The 23271-nt window shown below is 42.3% G+C and overlaps 1 protein-coding gene across 2 annotated transcripts; it reads right to left on the reverse strand.

Annotated features, from left to right (window-relative positions):
• Positions 1–1054: 1054 nt before the first annotated feature.
• zbtb10 (zinc finger and BTB domain containing 10) lies at positions 1055–22971 on the reverse strand. Of its 2 annotated transcripts, XM_061058828.1 has the most exons (5): positions 22027–22971; positions 13814–14834; positions 8381–8446; positions 5518–5693; positions 1055–4309 (listed from the first exon to the last, which is right to left on the reverse strand). In XM_061058828.1, exons 1-5 carry the CDS (start codon positions 22705–22707, stop codon positions 4028–4030), a joined length of 2226 nt encoding a protein of 741 aa, XP_060914811.1. In that variant the 5' UTR covers positions 22708–22971; the 3' UTR covers positions 1055–4027. The 2 variants fall into 2 exon arrangements, with proteins under 2 accessions (XP_060914811.1, XP_060914812.1); XM_061058829.1 differs by lacking the exon at positions 8381–8446.
• Positions 22972–23271: the final 300 nt, after the last annotated feature.

Genomic DNA, 23271 nt, shown 5'->3' on the forward strand with positions numbered 1-23271 from the left:
ATAATATCACTTAAATTCAACCAAATCTAAGTCAAGACATAATCACAGCTTGTATGCACGGATTTACACCCAAAACAAATCATATCCATGAAGCATTGCACCGGCAAAAACATACTGCTGGTGAAAACATGCAATCACAGTAACATTCGTCAATGCTGCGATCAATGCTTCCATTACTGGTCCCTCTCAAAACTGGGACAACAACGCATCTGCTGTGTTGATGTTGGTGCAGGAGGAAATGTAAAGAGGAGTGCTGCCACCTGGTGTCAGAGCAGATAAATAAAAAAAACATTATGCTGTTAACCAGCAGATGGCAGCACCTTGGCTTTTAGGTATGGGCTCAGTTCATGGTGTCATAAAAATGTGACATCAATCCATCCTATGGTATCAGAATCCAGAAATCCACCTGATCATCAATTACTAGAGGGATTTTTTTTATGAGTTAATAGGAAAAATAGAGTATGGAATTCAAATGGGGTCCCCAGAAATTTGTAATTATGGATCAATACAATTTATTGTAGCATTCTTCCTGAATTAAGATTTACTTTATTGATCCCTGCAAGGGGAAATTTCTGTTTTTACACTCTGTAAGTCATGCAACACACACATAGGCTGAGATATACACACATGCACAAACAGGATCCTATGGACATGCACTAATGGAGAGATGACAGAGCTGCTGATCTGGCACCTCTCCAGCTACCAGACCAACTTCCAGATTTGGTCCGCACTGGGACTCAAACCGGTGACCCTCCGGTTCACAGCTCAAGTCCCTACAGACTGAGCTACTGCCGCCCAAGACTAGCCCAAAGCTAAAGACATTATCTAGTTTAGCATGGGCTACTGTGCTAAAATCTAACAAACTTGTGTAAAAGTATTTCTGTCTCTCATACATGCGTCCAGCATTCATTTCCAGCCTTGTTAAAACACGCTCACCTACATATCTTACAATAAGAAAAATAAAGATAAATATCAATAGATATCCTCGTTCTGATAACCATCTCCAGAAGAAAAAGGTAACACTGAAGGAAATTAAATGGACAAAAAAAAAAGGTTAAAGCAATATCAAAGTTTTATTCGTAAAATGTAGTATAGAGAGGAACAGTAGTACAATTCAGACAGAAAAGAGGAGAATGTAGTTCCATCTTTCAAAACCTTTGATAAAAACGTAAAAAGAGTAACCTGAATTTGCTTTGTGTTCAGAAAGGGCACTGAGGCGCGGCCCGAGTTTTGCATCACTGTTAAAGTTCGAGAGAGAGAGAGAGATTGAAAAATACAACCATCTGCGACAGCGTAAAAAAATACAGCTGGGGAAAAAAAACCTCTGCTTGACATCTGTAGTGTTTTTTGCTTTGTGTTTTTTTTTTTGTTTGTTGTCCATATAACAAATACAGCATAAAATCGTAAAATGATACATCATAGTTTGAGTTTCATTCAGTACAGTAAAATCAGTAGGATGGTAAATAGTATCAAAAAAACAAACAAGACAACGAGATGGCGTGATGAACGAGCACACGGCGTGAATAGAGAGGAAATAGAAGGTTAAAATTCACGGAAATAAACCACCACGCCGAGGGGTTCTTAGCTGACTGTCAATGTGTTCCATTACTTTAATCCACTAGTTAAATAATATCTTCTCCATATATATATATTTATCTTATATATTCTCAACATACATATATATATATATGTGTGTGTAATATGACCCCTCCCACAGTGATTTGAAGGTTAAAGTGACACGAAGAGGCAGAATATCTCTACGACTTTAAATAAATCTTCTTCCACTGAGAGTAAAGGGAAGTTACACATCTTCTGTTTCATTAGCACTTCAGTACATACTCTAGAGCTCACTGCATACGAACAGATTACTGCTGTTCCAAGGTTTTGACCCGCAAACAATCCTGTGTGTTTTCTTTAGAAAATATGTGCTTAATGAGAGAACAAAGGAGAACGGAGACAACCCGTGGAAAAAGGACTCGATTTAAAAAAAAAAAAAAAAAAAAAAGGAAATATGCATCTAGGGGGTAAAGTGAATGATTCTGTAGCATAAAGACATTTAAAAAATCTCAACAATTACAGACACGAGCAAGGACTTTCTACACTAAGCAAGTTTTCACCTGGCTTTTTCGCATACATAATAATATCTCAACAATAATTAAAAACAACAAATTTGGTTGGACAAATAGAAATTAACAGTCTTGATTGCATTTGGAGTCACTATATATATATATATATATATATAGAATATTAAATAACAAAAACAGAAAAACAAAGAGTCTAATAAAAAAGTTGCTCATTGGAAGAAAAGACACAACAGTTTTTTTTTATATATAGTTCCATTCAGACCCGCCTCTCTTGGGGAAGCGAAGAAACATCAAAAGGAAAAAATGATTCTCATGAACACAAACATTAAGTGCATGTCTATGAGGCGCCATAGAGCTTCACTTCTTGTTGAACAAAGTGTATTTCTACCTGGCAGACCCTAAAAACAAAATTTAAAAAATAAGAACAAACTTACATTAAAATTAAACTGATGACATTTTCAACGATTTACATGTCAAAAAAAAAAAAATGGAGTTCTTTTTGGACTTAAAAATACCACATCTTGATTTCCTGCACGCTTTCGTCCCCCTAAAAACCCAAAAGGTTCAAGTGATTGAAAATATATAAACTTTATTAACTAAACAACTCAGTACCAAATATAAACAAACGTATACAGGTATTGATGTCCACTTAGGTCCTTAGAATTTCAAAAACAAGTACTGCCGGTAGTTCTACAAAATGGTGTGTGTGTGTGTGTGTGTGTGTGTGTGTGCAGTTAATAAAATAGAAGCTTAAAAAACAATGGCAAAGCATACCTGATAGTCGCTGTAGCACAACAGTGTTCTATAGTACGAGCTGATTACATATATGTATAACTGAGTCAGTTTAAGCTTTATGATTATAAACATCATATATAGCCTGTAGGTCCAGTATTCTGCGACAAGCATTACAGCACCAAACGTTTCATCATTTGGCAAAATTCAAGCTTTAAGTGAAAGTCAAATGCTTTTGTTTATTAATAATAATAATAATAATAATAATAAAGTGTTACTGTGACGCTGTGATTTGTATAAAGCTAGCAATAACATTTCCCCTTGTACTTGAAATCCGTATTTTTTTCCCGCTCCAAAAACGAAAAAACTTGCGTCTGTTTTTTTTTCTTTAAAGCGTTTTCAGTAGTTTTTGTTCCTGCTCAATCTTGGTGTGCGGTCTGTTTGGCACAATATCACAGCCCTCTTAAATTAATCATAAATATGGCTGCGATACATTAGAGTCACAAAACAGATTTTTTGGTTCCAAGATCTGTGCAGGGAAAGAAAGAAAAAAAAAAAAAGAAAGAAGAAAAGAATAATATAACAATATTTAGCGCATCTAAACATGATCTACAGAGCACGTTCAAAATCTTCCTGTGGACAATTATGCTCTTCTTCTGTGTACTTGCACAAGCACCAAGCACTATACGTTCAGATTGTGCAGAAAGCTACAGCTATCACTGCGCCTCTGCCTGCAGACAAAAACAACAGAAATAAAATTATAGCATTTGATAAGACCATAATAACCTCTCTTCATAAATTAAATAATTAACATTTCGCTCTTTTAGATGATTGGCCTAACCCAACTCAAAAAACTACATCACCCCGCCCCCCAACTCCCACCCCAAAAAAAGGAAATAAAAATACATCACCAAAAACCTGATTTATCATATTATTCATTGTTAGAATCTTTCTCTAGTGGGTGCTGGCCCACACTTGGACACTTTTGAACAATAATAAAATCTGTACATCTTGGAGTTCCCACTCTACCAAAGCTTTGTTTGTTTTTTCATTAAATCCATCTCTTTGTCATATACTTGCACAATTAAGTAACCTCATGGTTTGATAGCACTTTGGAGTTGATTGTTTACCAGCTAGGTTTTTTTTCTGTATACATATATATTAAACATCAACTTTTTTGTTTTATTTGTTTCTCAAGCTTGTTAAAATTCTTAGTCCTCTTCCGGGGCAGCACCTGCGTTGCTCTCACCCCAGTTTGATTGGTCGTTGTCGGTGGGTTCCTCTCCCTCCATGTCCTCCCCCTCCTCGCCCTCGAAGTCTTCATCCCGTGGAAAGTCCATGCCCTCCAGGCCCTCCTGAGTTGCTTGGTGTGAGTCGGCACAGTCCGCACACACGCCGTAGCGCCGCGAGCCATGACGGATACCGACACTGGCTGCTAGCATGAAGATCTTCTTGCACACCATGCACTTGTACTTCTTGTCTTTCTTGTGCACCTTTAAGAGGGGGGTGAGAGACAGGCACGGTTAATCAGATGAGTTACCAGTTGAAGTGAGGGTTTCACATTTTTAGTACAATCCTTTTGTGTTTTCTCAGTCTGATAAGAACAGTAATAACACTATCACAGCCTGTGTAGGCTTAATAAACTGAAAGTTACCATTAGCAGCATGCTAGCTTAGCATAACAAATTGAAACAGGAAATAAGAGTGAATTATTTGGCTTTTCCCTCCATTTCTTTTAACAAATGAGTCAAGACTTATCAAGTACTCATGAGCTGATGAGGTTACTTTTTTTTTATCTTATCTTTGTGAGGAACAAGGAGGCATAGAGATTGGATAGGAATGCAAATAAAATGAATATTTGAGCACAATTAAAGCTCCTGTGAGGAACTTTTAGGTTGTGCCAATTTTGGCACTTCCTGTGGTCAAAGCGGGAAGATTTAGTTAGCTCTTTGCTGATCTTATTCTGTACGGGGAAATAAGTGTTTTCTGACAAAAAATCGTAATTTGAAGTCTGAAGTGCAAATCCCAAGTTTGATTGTGAATAATGAAAGAATAAAATAAACTGGTTTCTTCGGGATTCTGTTAATCTCCTTGTTTGACACCTACACCCTGGCATGGGTGACATTTGTTTATATAGCTCATAAAGAGGCATAGGTATAAACTTCAGGCGTTTTCATAAGTACCTTTAAGCAGATTTTGTTATCTTTGTACACAGGGGTCAGGCTGGCCATTTCAAGTTTTTTGCGTCTTACTGGTCCTAACCTACTGGTCATTATAGCTTCATATTTAGCACACAGACAGAAAAGTGGTATTCATATTCTCTTGTTGAGCTAATAACACAAAAAACATTTGCTCTGAATATCCTATATGAATCAGGAAATCATGAAGTTTGGCCTCTTCCTTTTAAAAAAAGTAATGTGAGATGATCTCTCTTATCCTCATGTTTTGTACCACTCTGTGTGAGACTCCTAGATACTCCCCTACATTACACAAACACATCATATCCAAAAAAATTTTGCCTTGAAAAAATATCTTTCTGAATATACTCCCAAAAAGCTCCAAGACACAAACAATGAGGTGGAGTGCCAAGATGTGAGGGTTGCCAAAAAAAACGCTCACGCAGAGTTTGGCAGAAGATGGCGGGGCTGTATGTCACATGGAGGTAACATGGAGAAGAGGAGGCTGTTCATACGTGGACTCACCAGGGAATGTCTCTTGACGTGCTCACGGCGGGTGAACAGCTTGCCACAGATGTCGCAGCTGAAAGAGCGCACGCCTGAGTGGATGATCAGGTGCCTCTTGAGCGTGCGCCGGTGCTTGGCGATGTAGTTACAGTGAGGGCACTTGAGCTTATTGAGGGCTAGGTGTGAGGACTCGCCTAGACGGAGACACAGAGGAACACAAGGTCAGCAAGAGGTTGATTCAGAAACATCATGCTTTAATATAAGATCTTACTTTTTGCTGAACCCATTAAAAAAAAAATATCATGACTACAGTTTTCACATTTAGTTGAAATAAAGAGTTCAATACCAGTTACTTCAACGAGCTGGAGATGTAACAATGCAATCATCATAAAAGCTACATATAGATCCACTAATGAGCGAAGGGGTGTGTCAGGAACCGATATCCTGTTCATCAACTCACTGAGTTTGGATGCGGGAACCATTAGAGAGAATTAGAAACCACAAGCCGGTGTACACAAGAAGCCTCTTGATTAAAGTTGCAAAGGAAAACTGAAAACTGTGGCAGATATGTAAAACTTCAACAACTGGCTGAGCCACTGTTGCTAAGTAACAGTGTGAAATGATATTGGAGCAGGTCTCATCATGGCCATGTAAGAAAGGACACAAAGTTACATTAACAGTTCATGCAAAAACCTTGCTATATCTTTATAATGACGCAGTTTGGTATTGGATACTCAAAAGTAAGGAACTGAAACTAGAATGCTTTCTATCACATTCAAATGACTTGTTCTCCTTATTTCAAGTACTTTTACAAAAGCTTTTTAAAAAGTTATAAAATATATTGAGCATCCTCTCTGAAGCCTGGTCATCATTCTTCTCCATCCATACAGCTCATGGAGTAACTTTTTTTTTATATGGTGTCTAACAGAAAGACACCCACACACCACTTCTGTCTTCATTAACCCTCTCTGGATGATTATGCTAACGATGTTTGGAGGACAGCTGGCCTTAGGAATAAATAAGCAATCTATTGATTTAAAAAGGCGAGAGAGAGAGAGAGAGAGACAGAGAGAGAGAGAGAGAGAGAGAGAGGTGCAAACCAGGTCTTTTGTTTGACACAGGGAGCACACAACAGAGGCGTTGTCAGGGCAGGTTGCTAAGGGGGAGGGGGTGGGAAGGTTGATGAGAAGCAGGTCACCTGTATATTCTTGGTGTGTGTGTGTGTGTGTGTGTGTGTGTGTGTGTGTGGTATACAGGAGGAGCTGGTAATTACCACATCGAGTGGTAAGTGGCAGTATTGCAAAATGCAATTTTTAACGATCTTATATTAATACCTTCTATGTTCTTGTGCGGGGATGCCGCTCTTAATCATAAGAAAACTAGAGTCACTCTATGTTTTTAACAAGGACGCAGCGACAGATGCTGTAGTCGCGAATCAAATCATAAGACAGCAGTTTGGGAATGTCTGAGCATGGAACTGGGGGAGCACACCCGTACAGATGAGGCTCTGTGCTGAATACATGCTAAAAAAAGGTTTCTGTGAAACTTTAGAAATACATCAACTTTGAGCGCTCTTCTATCTACCTTTATTCGACTGCTGAATGGCGACTGCTGCCCCGAGCACCGGTTCTCAGAGCAGTCTGAAAAGGGAAAGCTCAGGCTGATGCCAGCTGTGATTTAGGAGATATTGAAGCCTTTGTGTGAGTAAATAAAGCCTTACATATAACAGATGTAAGTTTCTTGTGATCTTTTTTATTATCCATAATTTCACATACAGGAGAGACAAAGAAATTGCCTTAAGGGTTTAGATGAATATCTACCACCCTGCCTGTGGTAGTGAGTCCGTCTGAATCAAATCATAACTCAACGTCAATTCAATTTGACTTGATTTGTTCCCCGGGGCGTGCACACAGTTCTTTTACAACCATTCACAATTGGTTTTAAATGTTTCTAGCTGTAAGCAGTTTTACTGGAGGGTTTGTGTAATGCATTGTGGGGAAGTGTCGTCCGTTAAATGTGAAAGGGTTTTGCAGATAAACTTAGCATTTAAAATGCTGCTTTGCATGAGTCTCTATACAGCAAACCGGTGTTTTTGTACGACTCCCATCACTGACTGCTCACACTCGTTTGGTAAGATGCAATTTAGAGTTTCACTAAGGGCGCGGTCACACTGGTCATCTGTACCGTGCTGCCCCCCCGCTGTCCCATTCCCACGCTGGCCGGCACGGCCCGCGGTCATACTGGCCAGGACTAACCGTGCTTAAGCATGATTACCTCTTGTACATAACGTCATAATACAACACATGCACGCTTTATGTTATTATGAAGCGTGCTCAGTTTACAAACAGGCAGTCGAGAGAGAGAGAGAGAGAGAGACGCGCAGTCGAGTCCACGTCTGCACATCAGAGAACAACACAGAGAGCATGACAGCTACTTTACTGACTGTGCGGCTATTTTTAAGCCATTTTAAATCAGACACAGCCATAAAAAAATAAAATAGACGCGCAACGGAGTCCGCGCGGACACCCGCACATCGGAGAACAACACAGAGAACATGACAGCTACTTTGTGTCTTATATTGAGTCATGTTAGTCAGATACAGACATGAAACTCTGGATTTCTCCATAATGAAGGCTGTCAGCGTTGTTTACCCGCGTGCTTGTGCTCGTGCATGAAGTGTACCGTGCCGAAGCACACCTCTCTGAAGTGTGCCAAAGCCAAGGAAGTGTACCGTGCCTGAGCACGATACAGAGCGGTCACACTGGTCAAACGAACGGGACTTTAGGGTTGAAGCGTGCTTGGGCACGGTACGGATGGCCAGTGAGACCGCGCCTTAAAGCAGCAGTTCTTTAGCTGTAGACTAGAGAGAGCGGCTTCTTACCATTCTCCCAGGATTCCCCTTGCTGTAAGTCTTGGATGATGCTATACTGGATCTGATTGGCCAACTCTGGGAAAAGGGAGGGTAGGGAGGGAGGGGGGAGGGGGAAGGGGAGGGGGGGACAAGAAGAGTGAGAGGGAGAAAGAGAGGTGGTTGAGAGCCTGGGGGGTGCACACCTTACAACGCCTTGTGTACACAACTAACCGACCCCCACATGAAACAATGGAAGTTTCAGTTAACAACACAGGCAAACAAACACACATAGGACCCTACTATATGTAAAGCACTGCGCCCCCCCCCTGTACCACCCCCAGGGCAACAAGGTAAGGGTGACCAGGGCTCCAGCAGGGAGGGGGTTAATTAGAGAATGAGAGTTGAGTCCTCACAACGGCTCACCTTACACTCAGCTTTTGTGTGTGAGCACCTGCGTGTGTGTGTGTCCGGTTCCTCCAGCATCAGTGCTTAGAGCCCATTAAAGACACGCCCCGTCCAGTGTGTGTATGTGTGTGTGTCTTCATTCTCCCTGGGTCAATATTTGGAATAGTGAGGACAGCCCCAGTGCATTAGAGTGGATTAGGGAGGGGAGAGACTGCCCCTGCCGGCTTTGCACCTCGCTGGGATTGGGGGAAGTTATCGTGGGTGTGTGTGTGTGTGTGTGTGTGCTTTAAAAGAGACCAGTGCGTATGCAAATATATTTCACCTGCTCTGCGTGTCTGTGTGCAGAAGCCACCCTTTAAACAATCTGACAATCTTGTTTGGAGAAGACTCAAGAATGTATTGGCCTCGAGTGTTGGCTGTGGGCACAGAGTGTCAGACAGCAATAGTAGTACTTCAAATCTATCACCCTGAAATCAGACTTTATTTTTCAACACAAGCCTTCATGTGCATTTAAACTTTCTAACCTGCCTTCAGTTCAGTTACATACAGCTAACTGCCTACATTTCACGTCATCATCAATAATTAATACAACAAGATATCTGTCATGTGGACAGAGAAAACTAAAAAGCCTTTATATTTTATGATAATGAATAATGTACAGCGGTAGTGATATTGTTTAAAAGCTAAATTAAAGAATTTATTCATTTATAAGTGCTGCAGACAATTTGAACTACTATATGTACTATATGCTTGATGGTTCTTTTTGTGCAAATGTTAAGATTTTTAGCTTTTGTCCCTTTCTTATAAATCTGAATAACAAATATTCGGGCATTTTTGACAAAAAAGAAAAGAAAACAAAGAGACAAAAGAAAATGGCAGCTGACTCTTGGACACAGCGATACACTTTGTCTTGCATCTTTAAGATTAGATTAATCCAGAAAGCAATCAGCAGATAAATCCAAACAGGGCATGTTTATTAGTTTCAGTTTGAATCAGTATATTAGTTGAACAACCTCTCTGAACTAACACAGACTACTGATGGCACAAATATGAGGTTCCAAAACACACAAGACCGTCCCTGACACCAGGATTTCTCATTTCTGGACTGTAATTTTTAATGCCTGTATGATTTCCCACAGCACAGATTCACTGGGAGTGATACGATTGACGTCTTACACATGTACAGGACGAGATCAGCAAATAGATAATATGCAGAGCTTTGTCCACATGAAGCGCCAAAACCAACACGAACTGATAGCAGCTTTAAAAGAAATAAATATAAAAAAATTACATCTTCTGAAAGAGATGAAGAGCAACCGAGCAGAACGACTGACAGAATTTGGGCTACTATGTTCAGAGCATGACCGCACAGATCACGCTGAAGCAAAATGAAGCCAGTGACATCACTGTGGGAAACTGGGACAGCTAATGTTAGTGGATGACTGCTCATAGCCTTGGACAGAAATATGTAGGCAAGTACCAACTCAGAGGGATGCATAGTAAAAGAGAGAGAATATCTCCGAAACAAAAGATGGTTCTTGGTGTCATGTAGTGCCAGCAGGCAAAACCCTTCTCGTCTCTTCTGCATGACTATCAACAACTTAATGGAATAATCCAATAACCCACAGTAGACATGGCTAATGACTGTACACATTCTCAGTTTTGCTTTGTAAAGCCATGTTTCAGTAAAGCGTAACTAAAATTTGAGACATCATGTGACACACATATCCAGAGCGAGCCACAACAAATGGACACTTTATGCAGTAACCGACTGATCGAGCCCCGAAAGCAGAGAGAGGCTGTGGGAACCACGGACACAGACCAACATCTCTGACAAATGACTTTCTGTCCAAAAATGGTATATTCACATGCATGTTTCAGGAGGTGTGGTGTGAAAAAAATGGTTACAGTGAAATGCTTTTAAAAGCTCTGCTGCTACATGTACAGTGGATTCTGGAGAAAAATAAAATTGATTGATTCCCTGTATTGTTAATTTATCAATCCCAAACAAAAAATCCAGTAGACATCTGATTGCTTCATTCGCTCAGGCACAATCAACCCTAGGCATAATGTAAACACAAAATCACAATACTGGACACAAGTTATTATTTTCAAACTTGATTTTAAGTAGCTTTCACATCTTAACCTGCAGAAAACAAGCCACAAACTTTCCAATGAAAAAGCTTTGCTGAAAAGATAAGTCTTAACTTTAAGATTAGAAAATGTAAAGGGTCTCAGCAGTGCACTGAGGGGCTCGCCTTTCTCAAATTTGCACATATGGCTCGCCTTCCTGTTTGGTCTCTTTTACTGCCCTGAGATGGACAGGCTACAATTTGTTTAAGAAATCATTGTATAATCTCCAAATCGCCTACAGTCAGTCCAGACTTTACTGCCTCAACACTACAACATTACTCTCCTCAAACACACAAACAGCACTTAAACACTTCAGATGGCATATATTGGTAATTATTCCTTTTGAAGGTAAACGACAACCTCTTTGCAAATGGGGACTGGAATAAGCAATATAGGCTTAAACAGAATCAACAGAGGTCACTACCTTTCAATAAATAAATAAATCGTCTATATACTATTTCTAGTGGCTTCAAAAATAATAAATGCCATTCTCCCACTCAGACGTCACACAGAATGACATATTTCACAATGTCAGCGCTTTAAAGAGACTAAATATTCATTTAAACTGAAACATGTAAACTGTGAGAATGAAGTAACATATGGACTGTTGAACACAAATGTATAATTTAGAGGCAAACTGTTGCCTTGAAACCTTTTACCGTGACTAACACCAGTCTACTTCAACTCTTAAATTTCCTTTATTTGGAAACATAGTCTACATAAAAACAAGTAATGAAGGTTGAAGAGTTTGCACACACGCAGACAAAATCTTTTTTTATGCAATCATCTCTCTGAGCTGTTACAACACCACAGATCACTTGGTGCACACTTCAAAAGAGCCCTACGAGGAGTTGAAGGCACTAAGAGCATTCAAGTGCATTTAGGGACGCCTGGGGGAAGAAATGTTTCCCCTGCTTTCTTCATTTGCCTGCATTAGGGAGGGCTTCTCTCTATCTCACAAACTGTAGTTCTCGCTCTCTTTCTCTACACCCACTTTGTGCCTCTCACACACCACCACCCCCCCCCCTCCTCCTCCTCCTCCTCCTCCTCCTCCTCCTCCTCCTCCCGTCCATACCACGCCACTTAATACGTGATATCATTATGGCTACACAGAGTGCCACGCTTAATGGGGCAGACAGAAGGAGAAGGCTGGAGCTGAGGGAAGAGATTACTAAGGGTGCTCGCTGTGTGCGGATAGGGCGGGCAAAAGCGATGGAAAGATTAAGGGACCGAGAGAGGGAGAAGAGAGAAAGGGGAGAGTGCAACAGTTCTAACAAGCAAGATTTGAAAATGAATTGATTGATTGTCTTCTGACCTTTTAAGTGGCTTTTACCAACCACAGCATAAAGTGAGGGGTTAAAAGCTAATGATGGCTAGTATATATTTGTACTCAAAATGGCTTTTAATTCTCTTTAGCTAAATAACAAAAAGAAGAAATATTGTATCTTCTTCTATAAAACACTACAACAACCTGATCTCTTCAAAATAGAACAAGTCTAAAAGCAATGATGTGGTAACACAACACTCCAGGTGGGCAATGCTATCATAAGCCCCCAGCTCTGGAATAATTAGTGTAGACCTAGCATGCCGCGACTTCCTTGTTGGCCCGTGCACAGCAGGTTAAAAGCTTGATAAGCAGTCCATCTCTGCTGTGAGGTGTAACTGCAGGACACTGATCCAAAGCTAAAAAGAATCCATGCTTTTAGTGATGTGATCAATACATGGATGATGAAAATTACTCATCATGCCTGTTTCCCACTGTGATTGGCCACCGCTAAGCTCGTTAGCATTGAATGACTTCCATGGTGACCAGGGATGTGAAGTGATCAGATACGTCACAACATGATTACAGACCAGTTCGATAAATCAGGCTGTGCTGCCTTAAAGTGACAACAGTGTGATCTTCCAGCACTAGATTACAATGATGCAAAAATGTACAGACTGCAAGCAGAGGATCAAATACTTCAGCCACGTGACCAATGGGGTTATCCTCTTCAAACCCACTGACCCCACCCCCTGGTGGGTAAATCACTGGACATGCATGGTGATCAATGTGGGGAACTAGCATTGATCACCAACTGAATTTCAGTTGAAATCCTTTTAAATACACGTGTTAAACTTTCAGATTAGATGAAATACATTTCTGATATTGAAGAAAGCAGCGAGAATATCTGAAGCAATGTCTGGTGTGAATCTTTTATAATGTCACTATTTAACTCCATGTCAAATCTTGAGGTCTTGATTCGATCCAAAATCGATAAGCCAATTCCTGATTCACAATACAGTCCCTACAGGGTTTCCTTTTGGGGTGCCTATTTCAGGATCTACTCCGGTCTACTGCGCGTAAAAAAATAAAATGTGTTCAATATACTGCAGCTTTCAAATTTTAAACGTTTTAATCGGCTGATTGCAAAGACAGTAAGAGAGTAAAACCTAAAACAAATCTAACTTTTTTAAACGGTTAAATTGCCATCTTTACTTAAAATATGAATAACAATAGTAAGGAATTAGGCTAACTCATGATGCTGCCTGGTAATTTAGTAAAGCTACCAAGCTAAATGTGCAAACTTCACAAACTTCAAAAATCACAAAATTGCATGACAAAACAGTGCAGAGAAGCGCACAGTTGCAGAGATGGGTGAAGAGGGACAACCCACCTTTCTTATCAGCACTGGAAGCTACTTAAACATTTATAACTGGATGATTTACATTACTGTATGAAATGTAACAGAAGTTTCCTGTCAGTGATCTTTTGGTTGTAAATGTACTGCATGTATGTTTATAAAAAGTGAGCCCATCACCACAACAAACAGAAAGCGCACAGCGTGACTACTAGAAATAAAAAAAATCATGACTTTATGCTGAAAGCAATACAAATATTATAGGGGGAGGAACTGAGGGTAGAAGTAAAAATGTGGGTCATACCAGCATTTTCAGAGAGGGAGGAGAAGTCCTCTCTGGGGTAGGAGGCCGAAGGCTGGATGAACATTCCCTCGTCGAATCCCTCTTCAGGCTCGGGTGGAAAGTTGTACACAAAACGCCGCGTGGTTGTCTGTTTTTTCCTTCGTCCACTTCCAGCTGCAGCGTCCGGTGCTTCTCTCTTTATTGTTGCGGGCGCGGCTGCAGCACCACCTGTGGTTGGCTCGTTCCAGACGAACACCTGGCCACTTGCTGCCCGTGTGTCATTGGTCTCTGCTGAATCAGACGAGTTGTCGTTGTGATGGACCCAGTTACCAGAGGCTCCGGGGGTCATGAGGGCACAGCCCTCACTTCCAACCACTGTCACCTCTATATCGCTGTTCTCTTCTTTCATCTTGCAGCCCTCATCTTCGTCTTCCATTGATTCCTTTCCATGGTGGTTGCTTGCCTTAATGGACAGCTTTGACAGGATGCTTGTTGCCCAGAAGTTGCTCGGCTTCCGGTCCAGGCCTTTCTGTCCCTCTTTGGCCACCGTCTGCCTCTTGTTGTAGTCCACCACCACTGAATCGGGGGCCTCCTGCTTGATGCTGATATTCAGGGCATCCTTTATAAAAGCCCTACATGATTGTACAACTTCTGTCATCTGGAGGTAACTGGCTACAGACATCACCTCTATGGCATTTTGGCTTGTGAGCAGCAGATTCCCGGAGTAGAGGAAGTCGAGGATAACCGAGAAGCCCTGCACAGCAGCGACATCCAGGTGCGTGACCGTGGCCTGGTCCGGGGACTCGCCTTTGGTCAGACAGTAGAGGGTTTTGAAGTAGCGACTGCCAGCCACCAGGATGTTCTTGTGTGCACGGAACACCTGGCCTGAGACAACGATGTTGACGTCACAGAGGATGCCACTCTTGCGCTGCTTGTCCAGCTCCTGGAGAAGCTGGTAACAGTAGGAGTTCTCATTGGGCTTGTTGCGGTAGTCTTCCTCTGAGCTGATGGGGCTGCCGTTGTCCGAGGGCCTCACCATCTCCTAATATGTGAAAGAGAGACAAAGAAGGAAAACATGATTGCAGCAGATTTGTAGGGTGACACATGAAGTTCACTTAAGCAAGCACAAAAACACTTTAACAGGAATACATTTTCATTTATTGTAACTCTGTCACACACCCTCAGGGGTTCCCAGTGTGACACAGACGCTCCTGCCCTAGGGGTGAAACAGGTTTGACAGGCTCCTGTTATGGAGGAGGTGGGAAAAGGGCAATGAAAGGCGTGTTTACTTTTAGGCATGGGTCGTATTACATTACCCTACAATCAATTCCTTTTCTTCCTCAATCTAAAACTGCACAGACAGACACTCAAAGAAAAAGCTAATCGCTCGCCAAACAGAAGAATAAAAAAAAAACAAGGACGAGCTGTTTTCATACTTTAAATAATTTACTGTAGGCTGAAAGTGCACACTGATAGTGATGTTTACATTTTTATATCTATTAAATGCTTAAAGGGGATGTTTCTTTTGGCTATTCTTTAGTTGGTGGACCAATTATCATCACTGCTTGTTTGACAAAAAATACAACAAAACAATACAGTGAGCCTACAGTTTAAATGATTACGTAAAATCTATTCTTTTAAATTCTTTAAATTATTGTAGTGCATTTTAGATATCCAAGTCAACACAAAAAAAATATCAAACTACTACAAAAATGCAACAGACACCAACAATCCCCCTTTTTTTTGCTGAAAAATACCTTATTAGATTTTTTAATGGCGTTTGACATTTTAAACCAATAACTCAGGGGCATAATTTCATACATGATTGTGGTTACCACAGAGAAGAGCTTTAGAGCAGACCTATTCAACTGGCGGCCCAGGGGCCAACTCCAACCCGCGGATGACATCAAACTGCATGGATCAGTTCTAATTACAATTACAATATTGTTAATATGAATTAATAACAGGGAAAAACTCGTGAATGACTGTCATTGTCGCCACAGTAAATTGTTCAAAACAGCAGCGCGCTCCCGTTTAATAGAACATCTTTGGTCCTGTGCTCGCAGCCTATCAGAAGCTTGTGCTGTTGATGGAAAAAAATGGCTTTCGCACACTGTACTGCTGTGGTGGGCTGGCTCATCTGGCCCCCGGTTCCTTAGCTTTCTGAAAATTTGGCCCCCTGAACAATGTAGTTGAATAACCCTGCTTTAGAGGATCAAAAACAGATTGACAAGTTGCAACATTTTACACCCATTCAATGCCTATTCCGTGAAATGATCTCTTTAACAGGGAAGGTAGATATAAAACAGGCCTTTATTTGACCTGAAGGAGCCGACAAGTGTTCAAAGCAGAACGGTCATGGCAGTAGGATCCGAGGAGAGCTGGCAAAGGCATAGAACCACCCTTTAACAGCCTCATCTCCTCCTCCTCCCCCCCCCCCCCCCCCCTGCCTGTCTTCACAGGGCAAAGGGCCAGCCTGGTACAGAGTGGGGCAGGGGAGAGGGGAGTACATTTTAACTATTTATATATGCACTAATTCACAGTTTAACCTCTATGCACACTGACAGATTCTTATCTAAAATATAAATAAGAATGCACAAAGATTTAGCATGTATCTAAATCTACATTCTTGTTGTTACATTGGATACACACACACACCAAAAGCAGCAGCATACATCTCCAGTTCATTTTAGAATTGCACAGCAGATGTCCTAATCCAGAATAATTCACATTGCTCGAGCCCTGCATTTTTGCCCCCGCCCACCACCATCTCTTGTGCCCACACACACACACAGACACCAAGCTGCCTACATATACACACAGCTGGGGCTTCAGTTTGAGTAATTCAGATTAAATCCATTTCTCTGAGGTCCCCACCCAGCCCCCACCCCCCACCCCCACTCCCTCCACACTGCAGCTCTTGTCCAGGGCAGCCTGGGTACACAGGATAGTACAGGGGGGCTTATCATCCTCTGCCACAGCTGGAGGGGGAGAGATGGAGAGATGGGATGAACTGAAATGAGAGGGCAGGATGAGGCAGAGATAGAGAAGGGGGGAAAAGTGTTTGTGCTCTGCAGGCTGGCAGAAAAAAAAGAGGACGACAGAAAATAATATAAGAAAAGAGAGCAGACGTGAAATTTGATTTATGAAGGAGAAAAAAAAGAGCTAATAGAAGTTACTGTGAAAAGATGATAAGAACTGGTTGGAGCAAAACAGAGAAAAGCCTGATAAAACACGCACAAAGACAGCCAGTGAGAGCATGAGGCAGAGATTGAGCGAGCGAGACCTTGAGCCTCGAGAAAAAAGGACGGAGGAGAAAATGTGGAGCAGAGGGGGGCCGGAGAAAAGAGAGCGAAAAAGAGAGAAGGAGTTGGGTCACCCCATTTTAGCCTTCACAATGGTCCGTGTTCTCCCCGAGGCTCATTGTCCACTCACTGTGGGTCTTTGTGAAAGGGTTCGGCACTCACTCTCTTATTACACAGCATCTCCTACGAGCATGCATAGAAAGAAGCCAAGGGTGCACGCGGGCGAGGTGAAGAGGATGATGACAGAGCAGAGAAAATTTATTTCTAATATACACATCAAAGCCTCTGAGGGGGAATGGTCATCATGTTGAGTGCTGTGGTGGAATATTGGTGTAGTGAAGGGCAGGAGTGCTATTACAACAGGAGGTGGATAAGCCTCCGAGTCAGATTTTAGGTGGTCGCAGTGTTTTGAACTCGTTGTTTTTGGCTAGAGTCCCAAATAAGCATCATTCAGCCTGGCTAAGAAAAAAAAATCCAACATGAAATTCAGATGATTTGTTTTTCTCGTGCTGCCAATATATTGACTCATTTCTAACAACTACAACACACCAAAATCTTTGCTTTGGGTTCAAACCGCTTAATTGGAATGGCTGTGTGACTTTCTAGTTAGAGAGAAACTGCCTCCCTCCAGAGAAATATAGACAGGTGCTCCATTGTGAGTATTAGCACTGTATTCTGTCTGAACACATCTTTATACTCTTCTCCTCTTCTGACAAACTAACAAGCTTTCAACTACCAGGCCAGACCAGGATTGAAAAGAGAGAAGTTCAAATATGATTAAAACACCACAAATTACAGACTGCGAGTACCTGGGAATTTGTAGAACTGCTTTATCATTTTGGACTCATAATCTCTCCTACCCCCGAACCCCATGACTCCCCTACAGCTTTTTATCCATTACACATAACAAGGCAATGAGCCAGAGAGGTAAGACTTTGAACAGCAGTTCCAATATGTTATGTATATGTGAAAGAGTTCAGTCTGAACGCCTTTTGGAGTCAGGCTAGGACAACCTCGTACTGGATAAGTTGCTCCACACTGGCTTCATCAGCAGCATCATCCTTTCCCCAGATGTGCCACGTGTGAAGAGAACCAGCAGACCAACACTGCACAGCAGATGCTGGAGGCAAAACCAGCTTGAGCCGAGAGGGAATGTGGGGACAATATCAACCTCCCCCCTGCCTTTGACGTGGCTCGCTTTTTTTTATTTGAGCCAGAGAAGATAGAGGTGGAGGAGAAGAAAAGGCAGAAGAAAAGTGCAGGAGAATACTTTGATCTTGGTCTTACACAGCCAAAAAAAAGAATTGATTTACAGGTAGCTTAAGCAAACCAAGATGCTCACAGAGTCAAGCTTACTGGCAGAGAGTCGGAAAGCTAAACAGATCATGTGATACAGGCAGCGCTTCCCCCATACAACATAATGACCCACTGGAGCCAGTATTTGTTTACCTTTCACGCACACATTTGCCTCCATCTCCTTACTCATCTACACCCCTACCCACAACCAGCCCAACCCTGAGGCCATCTCTACTGGTCACTTAACTAACTCCCTATATACACTGTACCCTTCCCTGAATCCCCCCCCCCCCTCCTCACCCAACTCGTCTGTCCCCAGATGCTGAAACAATACCGCTGTGTGCGTTTGGCCCAAGGTGTGGGAGGGCCGCACTGAGTGTCTCCCGGCCTCCTAACAATGCTCTGACAGAAGAGGCAAGGGGGGTGGGGGGTGGGGAGAAAACGAGGGTAGAATAATCAACGAGAAGAATTCACCCTCTGGCTTCACTCCACCCCATTCCCCTGACCTGTGCCCCCCAATAAAGTCCCATCTATCTGGCAGACACTAGATCGCAATGGGTGGGTCCCCACTCCTGGAGACACACTTAAAACAATGAGTGAAGTGTTCGTCTGCACAAAAAACCAGGGCTGGGACAACTTGAATGGGCCCCCTATATTTGAATTTCGCCTCTTTGGGAATCAATACAGTGTTATCTTATCTAACAGCCCTTATAGACCAACACAGTCATGCAAGTGAAACTTTTGTTTGGCTGTCAAACTCAGTGGGGTTCGTCTGGGGTGGTGCTGTGTGAGCCTCCACCTGGCCTGTATTGAATGTAGTGTGATAGTGCAGAGGCTTACTGAACATGTGTGTATTGCATTCATTTTTCAATAGAAGTTGTAATAAGGAACAATAAAGAGCGATAGCAAAAAGGAGAAGTGGGTGAGAGGAAAAGGCCTGGGTGTGGACTGAAAATCTAACTCTGTAGTAATTTTGAAATGTACTTCTGAATGATCGCATATTTTTAGTAACAGGTCTAGGAGGGAGTCCATGTATGTGTTGACAAGAACATTTTCTGAGTCAACTGAGACCTTTACTAATTTGTGAACTAAGGAAAAACCTGTTCCTACATTATAAAATGAACTGATAGGCAATCTCATATTTGATCTTAGAGAAGAAAATTGTTTACTTTGGCCGTATTTGAAACTTAGCCAGTTAGCATAACAAACAATCTGAGCACAAGACAGCGTCTTGATAATAAGGACAACGGACCCCTTCTCCAAGGAGACCCACATTCACCACAGCTGCCCTGGTGTGCTATAGCTAATTGAGTTAGCTTTAACGAATGCAGCAGAGGCCTGACTAACGTCAGGAATGGGTGAATAGAAGAAGAGGTTGCCTCGAAAACACCATAATTCCTCTTTAATGTAATGCTTCACAAAGATGTCTCGCTGAAAACACACTGCTCCTCATTATTTCAACGGAACTATACATGAAGATTTGTTTTCTTCAAAGGATCGTCTCAGCTCAAAAACAAAATCAGGGTAACATAATAATAAAATATCAAAAAAGCAACAAAGTTATTTTCATTTCCAACAGCACAGACATGGAACTGTGTGTTCCCAGCTCTGTTCTACAAAAGGAAATGGCCTTGATAACCTCTCAGTACAGTGTCTGGGGTCCTTGTTGCTAGGGAAAAGCCACACCAAGCCCCTAATCCACTCCTACTGCTCTCCTTACCAATTAGAGATACAAGTTAGTGGATCACTTTAAGTCATTCTGATTAGTGATTGCGTGTGCAAAGAAGGAACTAAATGTAGTAGCACAATCCTCTTCTTGCACAAATTAGAGTCAAATAGCACCCCGCTCTCAATTCCCCTGACAGATCACACCATTGTCAGGATAGCAGGTCAGATGTGGTAATGCACAAGGAACATTACTTTTGAATATAGTATTGATGGGAGGAATGCCCTTTGACACTAAATTGTTCCAGGAAATATGCACTCCCTGTTTTTAAGAGAGTACTTTAGAAACGTAGCATATATTACTATAAAAATAATAAACCAATAGGATGGTCCCGTGCACAATAATAAGGAAAGAGCTCACCAAAGATGAATACTAGTTGGGTTAGTTTGGTTTTCATTACATAGCAACATAGTCAGTGGCTTTTATTACATCTCAAGATTAGACCAACGGCATAAAACTTGATTACCAATTAAATAAGAAGTCGTTTTGGATTGTCGTGCAAACAGATTGGTCCTAATCTTCGTCCTAAAATTTGCCCCAAAGGTAGAACACTGCAGCCCATTAATCCAGAAATATGTGGAGGACAGGGTCAGGTGATGTCGTGTCATTCTATTTACTGACATCCAATTCACTCATTTGTGCCTATTCAAAAGGCTTCATTTGGGCCAGGCTAGCTGTCAGGCTCCAGGCAACATGATTTACACTCCTCTTCTTGTCCGGCCCTGCAAGTGACACCAACTATGGATTTTGGGGGGTCATTCTAACACAATGCCTCTAATTTAGCTCCCCAAAGGGAGGAGGAGGTGGAGGAGGAAGAAGAAATGTGCCAGAGGTCACCCGGGACTGCGAGCCTGCAAGAACTGCTTGAGAGACAAGGAGCAGGGGAGGGGGGGGGGGGGGTTGGGAAGGGGTGCGGTTCCCCAAAGGCTGACAGGGTCGAGCCTTCTTGCCATTGTGTGACCTCTAGCAAGCTAGCAATCAAGACAGCTCCTGGTGCAACAAAGGGGTATGCTGTACAATGTACAGATAAAAGTATTCCACAACACTACCACTGTAATTGTTGACAACTTTTTTGTCATGAGGTGAATTCCCCTTACAAAGAAACAGCCTCAGGTGCAATAAGAGATGTAGAAAACATATTTATATTTTCAATTCATTGTACAGTGTTCCCCTTTGTTATTTTTTTGTATTATATCTTTGCTTTAATACAGTGTATAACTTCTGTACAGTTTATTTTAAATCACTTAGCTGTTACTACAACTTTTTTTTTTTTTACTCTTTTTTTCTTATAATGCTATTCTATTTTATATATAATTTTAACTTTTTTTTGTAGAAGCTAACTCAGGGAGAAACGCACAATAATTCCAATGTACCTGTATTGTCCTGTACCTGTGCAAATGGCAATAAACATCTATTCTGTTCTAGTGGCAAGCAGGTGTCACTCTGGAGCAGGTTTGAATGAATAATATAATTTAAGGGTTTTGATTGTGGGCACTGACACTGACATTTTGGACGTTAAATGGATCAGAGTGATTCGTGTCAGTCGCAAAGAGAAGTGGTTCAGTGTGTTATCCCTCCCAGTAACCCAGTTGGGCGACATTAGCCCGGTAAAGGGTCATTCCGCTGCCGCCACTGACCCACCTTCCTCCGGCGACACAGCAGAGCTATCGGCTATTTAGCTAAGCTACATGTTAGCACAGGTTAGCAGGCTGATGCTAGCTAATCAGGAGGAGGGATTGTGAAGCTTAGTTGGTGGCCTATTTTCGCTTTCGTTGTGTTTAAAAGTTATTCAAACTGTTAGTAAGTGACGAACAACACAATTCCTGACATATGTTATGACAATATTTGACAGGTATTCAACGCTACACAGTAAAGTTACCCGTCACGGACAGGTAGCTAAATGTTACCTGTTTGGTTGGGTCGTTCCTCCCGTGCTCAGAAGACAGGTGATGTCTCAGCAGCAAGGCCCGCTTGTAGTTACGACTGCCTTTGACAATCTCGTCGCTGTTTTTAGTGGCGATATTGTGACACCAAGAACAGGACATGAGTCCCGTCTCCTGGCAGAATTTAAGCCATGGAAATTCTTGCAGCCACGACGCGTGGAATAATAATGAGTGTTTCTGGAGCAGGGTCTGCGGTCTCATCTCAACACCACCAGATTTCCTGGATCCCGTCTCGCCTCCACTCGCACTCCCGCTTCCCGATTCCTCCTGACTGTCGCCGTTCCCCGTTGTCAAGCCGATTCCCTCCCTGGACCCGTCCTCCCCTTCGTGATCGTCGCCTTCCCCGGCTGCCCAGTTGTTGCCCCCTTCCGGGTCCTCTTCTTCCTCCTCCGCCTCGGGTTCCTCCGTGCTATCGCTGACAGACCCAGCAGCGCCCTCCACTCTCTTCTGCGATGATCCCTTCGCCCCCAGATCCCGGTCTTCTTCTTGATCCGGCCTGGTCCCGTTAAACTGTCGGTCTTGACAGGCCGGGGCCTCCCAGCTGTTACAGTTCCCCCCGCCGACACCGCTGCCGGAGCCCGTTAACCCAGCAGCCAGTCCACCTCCTCGGAAAGCGAGCGTCCTGCGGTTTCTCTCACCGGACATTTTTCTTTAATATAAACTAAGAATCTTCCACTTTCTCAACAGTATCCGACAAAAAAATATATAACGTGATTGTATAGGCTTGTATTTCCCCGAAAGAGATGGGGCTGTCGTCGTTTCCTTTTCTCCGCTTTTGGCCCTCCCGGTGAGAGTATGTAGGTTATGCGGAAATAAATAAAGGTTTTAAACGCATAATGAATTTCAGGGTTCTCGCTGCGTCCGCGCAGGCCCCGCAGAGGTCGAATGGCAACGACTTTCCTCCCCACAATGCACCTCGACCAGAGAAAGGGGGGTTGGAGAGGGAGGGGTTGGTTTAAAGGAAGATGGGGGTGCTGTTCATATTAGGTGCTGTTGATCAGCAAGGGGTCTTTTGTGTTTTAAAAGCTGCACCCATTTTCCGCATGCTTTTTCATCATTCGGCTGTGCTTGTCCTCTACACTTGTGTGCCCCACTTTAGCCCTTTGCTAAACGTGTGACCATGGTATCCCTGTTTTATTTCCATGGGGATTATGGGGAACTAAAAGTGTACAGTAGCCTTCCTTTTTGCATGTTGTTTAAAAAAATATA

Source organism: Labrus mixtus, chromosome 16 (genome assembly GCF_963584025.1).
Source record: "Labrus mixtus chromosome 16, fLabMix1.1, whole genome shotgun sequence".
Lineage (NCBI taxonomy): Eukaryota > Metazoa > Chordata > Actinopteri > Labriformes > Labridae > Labrus > Labrus mixtus.

Excerpts from the sequence above, each read along its gene's own strand:
- zbtb10 (XM_061058828.1), bottom strand. The coding sequence starts at position 22,707 with ATGTCCGGTGAGAGAAACCGCAGGACGCTCGCTTTCCGAGGAGGTGGA. Across the intron at positions 5,694-8,380 it reads AGGGGAATCCTGGGAGAATG|GCGAGTCCTCACACCTAGCC; the intron begins GTAAGAAGCCGC and ends GTCTCCGTCTAG. Across the intron at positions 4,310-5,517 it reads ACGTCAAGAGACATTCCCTG|GTGCACAAGAAAGACAAGAA; the intron begins GTGAGTCCACGT and ends CCCCTCTTAAAG.